The sequence below is a fragment of the Lissotriton vulgaris genome, chromosome 8, assembly GCF_964263255.1.
Source record: "Lissotriton vulgaris chromosome 8, aLisVul1.2, whole genome shotgun sequence".
Classification (NCBI taxonomy): Eukaryota; Metazoa; Chordata; class Amphibia; order Caudata; family Salamandridae; genus Lissotriton; species Lissotriton vulgaris.
Window position 1 is genome coordinate 424,946,421 of NC_141696.1, and position 13,509 is coordinate 424,959,929.

Consider the following 13,509-nt stretch of genomic DNA (forward strand, 5'->3'; position numbering starts at 1 on the left):
CAGGATGCATTTTAGGTGGTTGGTGTCAGATCTCTGTTGTGCGCTCGTGGATGAGGAGTTTATCTTGATGCCGTCGAACTTGCAGGAGTAGCATGTGAAGGGTCCATGGGTGTGTCCAGGAGCGGCTTGGGCGCAGTTTGGGAGTCGGCCGGGGTTAAGGGCTAGGAGGGTGGAAGCATCGAATGTAATGCGGGAGGGCTGGGCATTGCATGGACCAGGGGGTCTGGCGCTGGGCGCGGTCCAGGCGCGGACGGGCGTAGACGGGCTTACCTTTGGCGCACCTTTGGCGCGGCCGCAGCGCGTGGACGCTGCACGTTGGGATATCTGGCATTTAAATGATAGTGGAGGGGGGGGAGCGTGGGAGGGTCAGCAGCTGGGAGGCGGTAGCGGGGAGGAGGGGCGTGCCTGGGAACAACACAGAACAAAATGGAGGTCAAAGGGGAGGCGAGGCAGGGGCAGCAAATCGCCTGTGGCACCGAGAGTGCAATCTAACTTCTTGCAGGCTAGTAAAAATAAACACAAAGTCGCGTACACAAAGCACAGTGCACAATGCAGGGCGGCCGGCGCTCCAATTCAATGCGCTATGATTACAGATCAATTACAATGCAGAGCCTTCGTAATGTAGCCAGAAAAACTGCACGGTTCCCCATTTTGTAGATTAGGCGGATTGAGATTATTTTATTTCTCTTTTTACACCTCCCTCCTCATCTTTTACTGTTCTTCTGAGCCTGCTAAACAGAGGATAAATCGTCCTGTGCCAAACTCCACCTGCCTCGCCACTCCCACTTTCAGAGACGGCAGCCGTGGGGCTTTGGAAGACTTGGTCGCGAATTATGGTTATTTATAATTGAGCTGTGCTGAAGGCCAAATATCATCATGGGCACGAGTACTTTGTGCAGCAACTGTTGGGAGGGTGGACATTTTATTTCTATTTCTTCAACTGTCTCTCCTTGTTCCAGACCCCTTTGTGAGATGCAAACATGTTTGCAATCGTATTTTTCTGGTGGATTACAAATCTGTGCTGCATACTTGATTTTATTTTCCTATTGTATGCATTGATTTAACTGGACTTGAACTGCGGAGGAATGCAGTTAACAACTTTGCTGTATGCGCCCTGGGAAAATATCAGCCATTTATGGTTCGTGCTCGGCGATGCTCTCTTGTGTTTATTATTTCATACGATCAATTGCGTTGCGTTGACAGGTTTGTTGGCTTTGAACTCTGGTGTCGCTGTACTGAAATGCATTTTCTGATTTTGGCATTGGTTTCTTCTCGCTGCTTCCTGTGTAATTTTATGGATCAAAGGCGTTCATGCTGAGCTTGTGTTACAGGGTTTGAAGACTGAGAAAAACACTCCCTTTTCCAAGACAATGTTGAATAGGGTTTAAGGCTGTATCTCTCTGGCATCAGCAGGTGATGCAAGGAGGTGCACCCAGGATTGCATGGGAACTAGAAATGTGTGCTGAAAGCGGCATTTACTTGACGACTTGTACTTTTTAAATATCTAATACATTCAAGAGATACGAGAAGGCTGAAAATGCAAGTGCGTTCTCAGCAAGAACTATTTAGAACGTATTTATTTCTGTGCACTGTCTTCGGGGAGTTGGGGGACGGCGGGGGCAGTGTGCAGTTCTTGGAGGAAGGGTGTGTGTTATTTGCGCTGCAGCGGCCACGAGGTTAATGTGTAGCCCTAATCAACATAAGCACCAGCAAAGCGGCTTCTACCATCAGTGATGGCAAACTAGTGCACTTCAGGCTTGCTTGCGGGATCAAATAAACACGATCTCAGGCAAAATGCGTTGCTCAAAACCTGTCCGCAGGCTGAATAAACAAACATCAGAGTAGACAAAGTTCTGTGCGCCATGATTCCCCAGTAATAAGCACAGGCTCGGCACCACGCTCCAGGCCGGACCTCCCGCGAGCCCAGCTCCGTGCCAGGAAATTAAACCACACATACGTCCCTCGAAATGTTCCATAACCTGGTTCTTTATCAAAAGCGGGCACATGCACCGGCTTCCTGTAAGAAAAATGACCTATAGAACGCTTGTGGGAATATACTGCCTGTAACTGATAGTAATAAATGTAAAAGAACAGCATTTTACAAACATGTATATAAAAATCACTTCCTCTGTTCGTGTATAATTGCTACGATACTACAAGGCTGCTATTAAAATGCCCCCGGAATCCCGCCGCGGCCGCCCCGGAAGTCAGGCACGGTCGCCTGTGACGGGGGCGGGGCCACGTCCATACCGGAAGAGGAGGCAGGCGGAGTCAATGCGTCTCGCGGCCCGGGTCTCCTGTGAGCGGTGTAGAGCCCCGGGGCCGCGCCAGCAGGAGGTTGGGCACCGCGTGCCGAGAGCAGAGTCCCCGAAATTGGCCAGGTAAGTTTCAAAAGGCTGGGGGGGCTTGGTGCACTTGTGTGTGTATGCTCGTGTGTGTATGTATGCTCGTGTGTGTATGTATGTGTAAGACAGTGACGGCGGGGGAGGGGGGGCCTCGTGCACTTGTGTGTGTGTGCGCGCGTGTGTATGTGTGAGGGGGGGGTGTCTCTGTATGTATGTATGTGCGTGCGTGCATGGGCGCTTGTGTGTGTGTGTCTGTGTGTATGCGCATGCGTGTGTGGTGCATGAGCTTCCCAGGAGATAGCGCCTGGCCACAGCGCGCGTTCCAGTTTCAAATCGCCTCAAAGGCGATGCGCGCGGCCGGCACTGTCTCCTGGGAAGCACAGTCGGCAACAAAAGATCTCTGGCGAGACACAGCGCTGACACGCTGTGTTCGCTACGAGACCTAACAACGAATATAAGCAGACTACACTTCAAAATGTGTCCTAGAGCTGCCACTGACGATCCAAGACTGTTGAAGTAAACAAATGCAGCAACGCCCAGATTAAAATAAATACGGACGACTTTATATAATGTTCGGCCCCTCCCAGTGTGACCTTTGAATAAACCCGGTGTAATTGCCTGTCAGAGAGGGCGGCTCCCTGCAGCAGTAGGGGCGCGGCGATGAGTCACTGCTCAGAGGGAGGAGCCAAGGTGAGCTGTTCTGTTGGCCCCGCCGCTGGGGGCGGAGCATGAGGGCGCGGCGCTCTCACCATTCTCATCTGTCGCCCCTCTCGCTAACGGACACAAGTCTCATTGATAATGGAGGAGGCCGGTACGCCGCCGCTGTCCGTGCTGGGCGTGAGCTTGGCCGTGGCCTCCAGCCTGGTGAATGGGACCCCCTTCGTCTTGCAGAAGCGGGGGATGTTGCGGGCTCGCCTGCGAGGTAGACTGCCCCACTTCCGCCTGTCCCTCAGCTCAGCGTCCCTCTCACACATCAGCACCGAGGCTGGCACGGAATCTCCTTATTGGTGTGACGCGAAACCGCTTCTCGTGCCTGCCCCTGCTAGGGCTCGCGGAAAAAGTGCCACCTTCACCAAACCTGGGCCTTCATTACTTTGACGCCTATCAAGGCAGAGCACTTCTATCGGAAGGGCACTGCTAGCAGAGTTTGAGAAACTTGTGAGTACCGACCGTATTCGCAAGTTTCCCAAACTGCTAGCAGGGCACTTCCAATAGAAGTGAATGTAATAATGGGTTTCTAGTTCTTCTGTTCGTGTACTCTCCATTTGGCAGTAAATAACGCACACATCATTATAAGTTCAATATCTATTCCACCCCCCCAAACAATATTTGTTCTGGCATGATCTATATTAAATATTTTTTTCTCGCACACAACAATGGGGAGAGGCACAAAACACATCACTACTCTAGCCTCCCCAGATACAACTGTAAACACACCAAGGGGAGAAGTGTGTGTGGATCTCTAGATTAGAGGTAACAGGTGCTCAGTGGAAAAATACTGCCCTCACTCACAAAATTGTGACATGCTTCATCATCGGGCTTGCTTCAGTACACCCCTATATTAAATAATCACATGGTAGTACTTACTAGTAAATGTTTTTCTTAGCTATTTTAACAGGCTGGTAAATAAAGTTCTTTGTACAAATAACTTATTTTAGTAAAAACAATCATGCATTGCTTTTAAGGAATCGCAAATTTGCGATTCTTTAAAAGCAATCGCATTTTTGGAAATCGCTAAAAATAGCGAATTTCGCAAAAATGCATGATGCATCCCAAATACTTATTTAGGAATCGCAAACGGACGAATTTACCGATTCGCACCGTTTGCCCTTCCTAAATAGGTTGATGCATGTGGCCGAAGGAGTCTTAGAAAACTATGAAGTTTACCTGTTTTAGAGGTGGGCGAAATTAACAAAGATAGGGTTTGGTTCTAAGAACAGGTGCACGAGCCGTGCCGTTAAAATAATTGGCATCTAAATCACGCATCATGGGATATGGTAGTCTCTTAAAAGTAAATAAGAAAATATTTCTTTAATGTGCAGAAATATTTAACCTTAATGCACCAGATTATTTTTGAACAACGCACTCTGAACTCATGTATTGGAAGGCACACTCGTACGTAATAACAAAGTAAATGGACTCTAAAAGAAAATATTTGCCTAGGATCACACAATCTATTCATAGCCGGCCATGATTAGTCCTAGGTTTTCTGGTTTCGTTATGCAAATCCCCCACTACATAGCTACCTCTTTTTCTCTTTTTTTTTTATTCTAAAGATGTATGCTTTATACCAAACGTTTATGCTTTGTTTTTAATTGTTGGTGCATTATGGTAGAGCGTGGGTGACAGGCAGAAGCCACGTTAAAACTCAGCTCGTTTTGGGTTCGAGGGTCCAAGAGGACCTCGAATTGAGCCAGACCATGGCCTATGGCTCGAGGTTTGAATGGCTCGTCGACCTCTACCAGTTTTTAAGTTTAAAGCTTTATTGAGAAGAATAAATATAAAACGAACAGGTTTACATTAACGTTCTGGTTATCTGTTAATGAAGACCATCTAAAACAAAGGCTTTTGTGAGAAATATTCGAATCCAAATGTCTGTAAACCAAAGAACCATATATAAATGAAATAACAATCTACGGAAGTTTAAATAAGGAATGAAATATTCAGCCAAGGTATGAGGAGGAGATGAGAAAAAAGAAGGGAATAATGAACTCGTTTACTTGAATAATGTAATTAGTGCATATTGGAAATGTCATCTTATTGATGTAAACATATTGTATGGGCATATTTGATTTAACACATTTATTGGGAGAACATACTATCAAAAGGAATCAACTTAATGTTACCCACTTTCATCTTTGAATATTGTTTTTCGGATTCACTGCTTGTTGAAAACAATAAAAATGATTACCGAACCAGACCCTGAAGACACTCGCCACGTCATCATGCATGCAACCTTTTTTATCAAAAAGTCCCAATGCTGGCCAGCGAATTGACCGCACTATTTCTTTTTATGTTTCTTTTCACAGGTGCTTCCTATTTAACTGACATTGTTTGGTGGGCAGGCACGGTTGCAAGTGAGTATCTTTACTGAATGTGTGTGCTTGTTGCTCTGTTAAGATTTTAAAATGCCGCATTACAGGGTGGGAAAGCATCACTGTGTAAGTAAATAAATCTTTTTGGTTGAAATGCTTTATTGGGGACAAGAAGTTTAGTCTGTGTAATATGCAATTATAAGGTGAAAAGGCGCCTGGACACCATTAGCAGCAATATCACGCACATTGAATGTGGATCTTAGTTGTGCTGCCTCAAAAGAACCTTAAATTGCTTTACTACTCTACCTCAGGAACATGCCCATGCTATGCTTGTACTGGGTGCTATGCATTTCTATTGTACCCTGTGTGTGTTGTTACAGGAATATTCCCTGCATGTTAAACAGATAGGTACTTAGCACTGCACGCTGAACTGCTTGTGAAAGTGGTGTCCTTAGTTATTGTTTTGCCCCGTTATCCCACTAATTTAGCATGACGTGCAGAGGCCTAGGCCTGCACCTGGTAAAGCGAGGTCCTGAATCAGTTTTGTGACTTTGAAAAGAACAGAGAGAATCTCCTCATGGACGATAAAGAACCAAAGTCCTCACCCGAGATGAGATACATCAAGCGGTGGTGGCAGCATATCTAGATTTGGGAATCAGTATTGTGACTAAGAGTGTGAGTAAGACTGTTTGGTGAGAGTCTGGATACTGGAACTAGTGAGATCCATTTCGGATGCTCTGTGTTTCTCATGGCACGAGATGGAGGGTGAAATCAGCTTCCCCTGGCAGTGGAAGTGTATGTACTGCAGTCCTGTGCCTGGAGCTTGGCGACCCAGAACCAAAAGTGAAGAAAGATGGCTCCCATTAGAAATTCAGTGAGGACCTTGTTAGCAAAGGGCTTCTGATTAGTTCTTACTGAACAATGCCTTTTGGTAGATGATAGGGATGAGGAGCGGGACTGTAGTTTCTGTTGTTCAAGGTGAGGGAGCTTCTAGACATTGCCTGTTCTTCTGTCTGTCACTGATTACCACCTTGAGAAGCTGGTGACAGCCAGGTGTAGAGATCTAACACTTGATTATGCCCTTGTTTAGGATACTTCAGCTTGGAGCCAGTATCCATACTAACTGCTGTAAGAGCAATCACTTTGCACAAAGGCTGTGTTTAAGCAACAGCCAGAAAATAACATTGGAAAGAGAACCACCTCATGCTAGTACTGAAACCCTAGACAGTGGATCCACATCTCCGGTCTGGAAAATGTCTATACAATTTGAAACCAAACCACCCCACTTTGGTCCAATTCTATGTTTGTCTTGACCAAGGAGGAGAGAAGTACTATACAGAGAACTGGAACAGCTGTGTGACCAGGCTGGTGTTTGTATAACAACCAGTCACCCAGAGGTGAGGGGGCATCATACCAAATCTGCACCTTCTGCTGGAGGAGCTTAGGGTCTTCCTAGAAGTTTGCCTGATGAGAAAGAGGGGAGTGTGCCTAGACCTGCTGGAGAAGAGACTGTCCAGGAGGTGAATCCCACTGTGAGTAATAGTCAGAAAGACGGAGACACTGTATGGGACACTGTATGGGAGTGAAGCTAGGAGAGACCAGTGTGTGGAAGGGGTTCCCTATCTCTGAAATCCATTTGGGTGTCATCCGCATCAAGCCTTCTGCAAAAAAATGAAGTATCAAATGAAATCTGGAACCCTCAATGGCTGAGAGACTGGTGATGTAGGAATTGGAGCTGAACCTTGATGCACAAGTATCTCGCCTGCAACTGGCCTAGGGAAGCCGCAACTGCTGAAGATGAGAGCTGCAGCTCTGAAGCGCTGCACTAATACTGTAGACGTCTTCAAGTTACCACCGACTTGTTGGCCCCAGATGCACGGTAGGAGCTGTACCCCTTCATGCATCTTTCCCATACTCATTAGTATTGCAACTCCAAGATACTGTAGCCACAAGCCTTGAGTACTGTTAGAGAATGAGAAACTGAATGGCAGGCTGAGATCTGCGGTAAGGGTGGGTCTGTTGACACCACTAATCACGCACTGTTCACTAGATGCTTCCGCACTTCACTTTGATTAATTAATTTATTCACAGTATTCCATGTTTTTAAACTTCTTATATTTAGTTTTGTTCAATGTTCAATCTATTATCAAATGTTGAAATTATATCTTTCATCACATGTATTCTTATAGATGCAAACGTAATTTACATAGAATCAATTATGGTTTGATGCAAAAGATTGACATTTCTCGTGATTACAAAGACTTTATGAAGCCCAATGCATTTCGGCACCTGATTAGTGCCTTCATCAGGGTAAAACCTAAAAAAATCACAAATAAAATAATATAAATATCCAAATCTGTTCAACCACATGGGAGCTGGTGTGTGTGCTATTATTCATGTTTTCATACCTGAATAGACTGGCATATATATCAGTGATAATCTCTTGTGTACCTCAAATGCAGTTGTATATCTGTGAACACAAAATATAAAAAAACGACATCACAACTGTCTAGTTGCATAATGAATCACATGTTCTCTATGTCTTTAGTAAAAACGTAATCTCAGCCTACCTTATTCTGGCTCAAACGAAAAGACGCTGTAAGTGCAAAATATGTGTTTGTTAAACAAACATATTTACGAGAATATGTTTAAATCGTAACAAGTCTTTAGAAGAAGGTCATACCTTGTTGCGTTTGTTATCTCGGTGTCCTGTAACGATACCAAAATAAATATATCACCTTGCTGCTATCTGCCAGCTTTGGTCAAATGATTGCTTGCCTAGTGCGAGTTGTGCATACCTTATGTTTTCGTTCGTCTTTCAATGTATAATCCCCGTTGCGCTCCAGGCAACGCCGGTTTTAGCTGCACTTACGCTAGCAAACAATCTTTAAACACTCGTGTTGGTGTTTAACGATAATATTAAACAATGGACAGAGTCGAGCGAGTGCACTGTTGTGCAGACGCCATGTTAGAATGGTAAAAGATGTAAACACTGACTCCTTGGTGTTAGCCCTTGCTGTGAGTGATGTACATTGTTTTAGTGGTAATCGGTTTTATGATACGAAGGTGGTCACGCTCGGTTAAATATAAACGCTGAAATAATGTTCGCAATGAAATTGTAATCACTCGTGCTGGTGTTGACCGCTAAACTGATATAAACAACGGACTTAGTCCCTCTGGTGGACTGATATACCGGCACCATATTTGAACGGTAAAAAAAGGGGACATAGACTAATAATTGGTGATACAGCTTATAAGTCATATGTATTACTGGCGATTGATGTCATAGTATGATAATAGTCGCTCACGAAACAACTATGGTAGATGCTGCGCGATGTGAATCATGAGTGTTATTATAATTTTGGTCAGTTGCGTGATCCAATAGTTGTCACGCACGTTTTATCTAAAGCTGACTAACTGTATGGATAGTTAAGGAAATGAGGTTAATAGCTCAATTCACTATTGGGTGTTAAAGTATTATAAAGCACCACCATTGTTGAATGCCAATGGTTATATTTTGTCATCGTAATTTATGAATCCCGAACGTTCCTGTGCTCCACAATCATTAGCACTGAATGTTCCTGAAAAACTATGTTCGAGCTGTATGATTCTAACTAAAGAGATAGATCTAATGGTAATGTGACCTGCTGTTATGAAACATAAAAATATAAGAAGCATAGTATCATAATTACATAACCATATACTGTGTCCGATTGACATTAGATTCAATGTACTAATATATAAGATCACGTGCTAAGGTGATAGTCAATGCCAAATCTCTACAAAAAACACGATAAATCATATTTATCATTAAGTCCCGTTGGAGATATCGTGTTTAGGTACTTAATCCAAAAGAGTTCCCGTTGTAACAGTCTCTGGTGATTGTCAATGCCTGGTTTGATCGGTACTAGTTCAATAACAAAGTAACGTAGTTGAGAAATGGTATGTTTTGCTTCAGATGTTTTGCGCACAGCTAAATGGGTGTGGATTTCAAAGAAAATATCTACTTCTCCAAGGGATGTGATACTTCAGAAATCTACTTGTCCTGTAAAAAAATCATGTGTCCCTTTTTGGTGCCTTCCAGGTAAGGTGAGAAAGATGGCAGTTTTCTCATTATATTAAGTCTCTGGGTATATGTACTATGATTATGTTATGGCTCCTCTTACATTAGAGTTTGGATTCTAGCAAGGCCCTGATTTTGCTGCCTTTTTGCAAATGTTCATACAGTGATAGAAGTGGGTGGTAAGAGGTAGTTTTAAGGTTTGCATGCCATGTGATTGTAGTCACATCCACAAACCTATATGTTCAAGGGTATTCACCACCTCTTGTCCAATCTTTTTCCACACTAGAAAAGGTTGGACAAGTACCTTTTCCAGTGTGGGGGAAAGGAGTGTAGGAAACAATAATTTCTAGTCACTTAGCAGATTTTCACATGAGCAAATACTGGTGTGTATGTTTGGTTGTGCGAAAATGGAGTTCACAAAAGGTTACTAGTAGAACTGTTTCCAGGCCTACTTCTTTAAACTCATGTGCTTTCCTGAAAGTTATAAATCTGTACCTGTGCGGGGACATCTACCTGCAGTGTACTTTTGCGACTCTCTTTTAAGAATCAGATCCGCATTTTATGTTAGTGTTGCCCATAATGGTTGTACACTGATTCTCCATTGTTAATCTTTGTTTTAAAAATTGGCATGCGTCAAACATGTTTTACTAAATAATGCCTCGGAGAAATGATACAAGATTTGCACAATAGCTTTGCCAAACTTTTTTTTTTCAAGTTGCACATTTTGTTTGTAAATCAAAGGTTCGCTTAACTCCCTTTCATGCTTCTGCATGTATTTGCAAATAACCAGGGAGCTTTACAAATAGCCTCAAATTGTTACATGTTGTAAAAGTATACTTAGTGGAACCATTATCATAATGCTAACTGAGCTCAAAGCATTTTGTTAGAGCACTCCCCCTAACAAAGGGTTTGCATTAATCAACCATATGTACAAGTTTGCACATTTTATTCATATGGACATAAACCTTACCTTAGTGGCAAGTAATCCTGTTTCATGTATCCGCATTGTCATAATTTGAACGTGCATCCAAAGGGTTTGTGCTGCAGAGAGTTTGGCATACTTGTCTACTGGATAAAATATACATGTAAACTTTTTGTTTGTTATTCTTGACCCCAAATAATATGACTTGGTCATCTATGGGTCTCTGACCATCACCATGGGGCTCTGGTGATGGGCAGTTGATATACAGTATGGTATGAGGCAACTGATTTTACATTTTAAACGCTATTCTAGCCCTGAAGAAGTTGAGGCATATTGGCCTGTACAAAACTTGTTGACTAGAAGCGAGTTTGTGCATTTGAGAAAATTAAGAACAAACTATGTACGTTTAAAGAAAGAGAATCTATGTGTGTTTCTCAATAGTGCTCATAGTTAATGTAATTGATTTGAGATTGCAATTGAATTGCAAATTGATTAAATTTCTTAACTCCTTTGAACAGGCCCTGAAAACTGACTCCAAAATATCTAGCTAGAATCTGGTAATCATGTCTCCTCATAAGTTAAGCAAGTGATTTTTAACAGACCAGGTCCGCTGAAATGGTTGGGATTCCACTGATGTAAATAGACTGGGATTCAGCAACAATTAGAGAATGATTAATCAACAGTGTTTTAATATATTATCAGCAACATACTGATGTTATGTTTTAAAAATTGGCAAACTTTATTGAATGGTTTATATGTGCTTTTATGGTGTAATATTGTTAAGGTTTTAACTAACTAAACAATCTACTTACTTTTGACTTTGATTTGAGATTGTGTTTTTCCTTTGCGTGCTAGGTGCTCAGTATTTTTGAAAGCCATTGGACTCTTGCTGCGTGTCAACCGTAAGCATGTTGGTGCATGCGTTCACACATTTAAAAAAAAAATACTACAGGCTTTGAATGTTGCTTTGTGTTATAAGGTCTTTCCTCCTATTCCTTCTGTCCACCCTGTCTTCCTTTCTTGTTCAGCCTGGCTATACTTAGAATGTTCACAATGTCATAGAATGTGCTGTGGCTGCTGTGTGACAGTTAACTCTAGGTTGAGCTAAATGAAACAGCTCCTGGTGGGGTGTACTTAAAGAGATACTTACAGGCCTACTTACCATCCTGGCTACAACATCATACTTCTGTAACTTCAATAAAGCTAGTCGCGGCTGGTGACATTTGAAATAGGCGGGGCGTAAAATTGGCGGTGGCTGGACAATAATAACAGACAGCCTCATAATAATAAAATAATAAAATAAATGTAAACAAAAACTTACCTTGGCTTGGCTTCCCGCTCTGGCTCTCGACTCGAGTCCTGTCTCGAGGGCCGAGACTGCAGACTCCCGCACGCCATCCTGGATTTTTTTGAATGCCTCGTCGTCACTGAAGGCTGCAGGCAGCCTCCCTCCCCTCCATGGCAGCCGGCGCTGATTGGTTCGGCCGGCTGCCCTAAACACGTCATTCCTCTTGGCCTGCATGCTGCAGAACGGAGAGTGGGCGGAGGCTTGGGGGAGCGGCTTGCCCACTGTTGCTAATACTGTCTGTTTGGACAGCCTCTCAGGCTGTCCAAACAGTCCGTATTCACAACAGTGGGCAAGCCACTCCCCCAAGCCACTCCCCCCTGCCCTGAGGCTCGAGCTCGAGGAAGTTTGCTGACTGATTTCTCGCCGTGCGAGAAGGGCAGGCAGAAACAAATGGTAGTTATAAATAAATAACTACCATTTGTTTCTGCCTTCTTCTCGCACGGCGAGAAAACAGGGGGGGCGGCGCCCAAACGCCCCCACGGTAAAACCGCCACTGAATAAAGCTTCTTGGAACTTACCACCTTCTGGACTTCCTTATCTTTGTAACATTGGCGACGATTTGGACTACAAACCCTGCGTGGATTCATATTCAAAGGACTTACTTCTCAAGAAATTCTTCTACAGCAATTTATATACTTTCTGCAACTACATCAAAGAACCCAAGCTTGAACCATCTTTGTGTAACCTTCTGGCAGCCCCAGCCCCACCTGTGACAAATGACACCGTCAGCCTCAACTCGGGCATGCCAGTCCTTTTTTCAAGCTTGGTGAGTCTTCTTTTATGTTACTTCTCTGCCTTAGATTCACTTCACTATTCACCAAATGATTGCTGACTGTAGTGTATCTCCTTTTCATCAAGTGCCCCTGCCATACAGTATCCGGTCTCTTCAGATGTACTCATTACAGAGTTTGTCGGCCTGATCACCCTTCTGCATTTTTCTGTGTAGTTTATACTAAGAGTCACTGACTTTCAAATACTTACAGAAACTTTCTTCCACATTCTGTCTAAGTTATGTGGCACTTTGATGAACATTTTTACCAAGGGCAGTGTTTCTACTCTTTTATTCAAGAACAGTCTTCACCTAAGAGATATTTATTGTGAACTGTGGCTGCATTTCGTTTTGGGCTAATTTAATTGGTTGCCCACATCCATATTAACAATGTTTCCTCATTCAAAAGGAGCAGCTTTATGCGGTGTATTCCTTCGTGTGTTTGGGCAAGTAATGACTGTACTTTATTTTCACAATTTATCACATTTTTTAATTTTTTTATTTTATTTTATTTATTATGAAAAAGCACGTCACAAAGTACAAATAATCGCTCGCCTACAACCCATCTCGGGCAGGCAGTAGGTCTCCGTGCAACAACAATGACATATACAATGACACATTAATATCATAGAGTCCAATTCAAAAGCTCGCCGGAGGTCAGCTGAGGCAGGCCCTCCTCTGTAGGCTTGTACCATCTGCAAAGTAGCGTGCATTGTGAATAAATGGACAAAGCAGTACATTTTGTAACTTTTCTCCCAACCAATCCCCTACCCTGAAAACACCCCCCTCCCCTTAACTGGTCCCCCATTTGTGCTCTCCGAGTAAGCTCTCAGGCGTCACGATCGCCTGTTGTAGCTAGTGCGGCATACCGCTCTCCATCAATCCGGAGTGCCTCCCCCCTGTTCTCACACCTTTAGGGATGGGGTATCTCCTACCGCCTATAGAGCGTTAGTTGTGCGGGGGAACACCCCGGTCAGGTGAATCAGGTGGCACTTGCATGGCACTCCCTCGTTCCTCCCCCTCTCCC

General features: G+C 43.7%; 1 protein-coding gene across 1 annotated transcript in view; it reads left to right on the plus strand.

Annotated features, from left to right (window-relative positions):
• The first annotated feature begins 2,985 nt into the window (after window positions 1–2,985).
• The window catches only part of NIPA1 (NIPA magnesium transporter 1), a 90,827-nt gene continuing 80,303 nt past the window's right edge, over window positions 2,986–13,509 (plus strand). Inside the window, exons 1-2 of the mRNA XM_086934189.1 lie at window positions 2,986–3,267; window positions 5,375–5,422. Coding sequence (XP_086790315.1) covers window positions 3,144–3,267; window positions 5,375–5,422 — 172 coding nt within the window. The 5' untranslated portion in view covers window positions 2,986–3,143. The remainder of the gene's footprint in view (window positions 3,268–5,374; window positions 5,423–13,509) is intronic.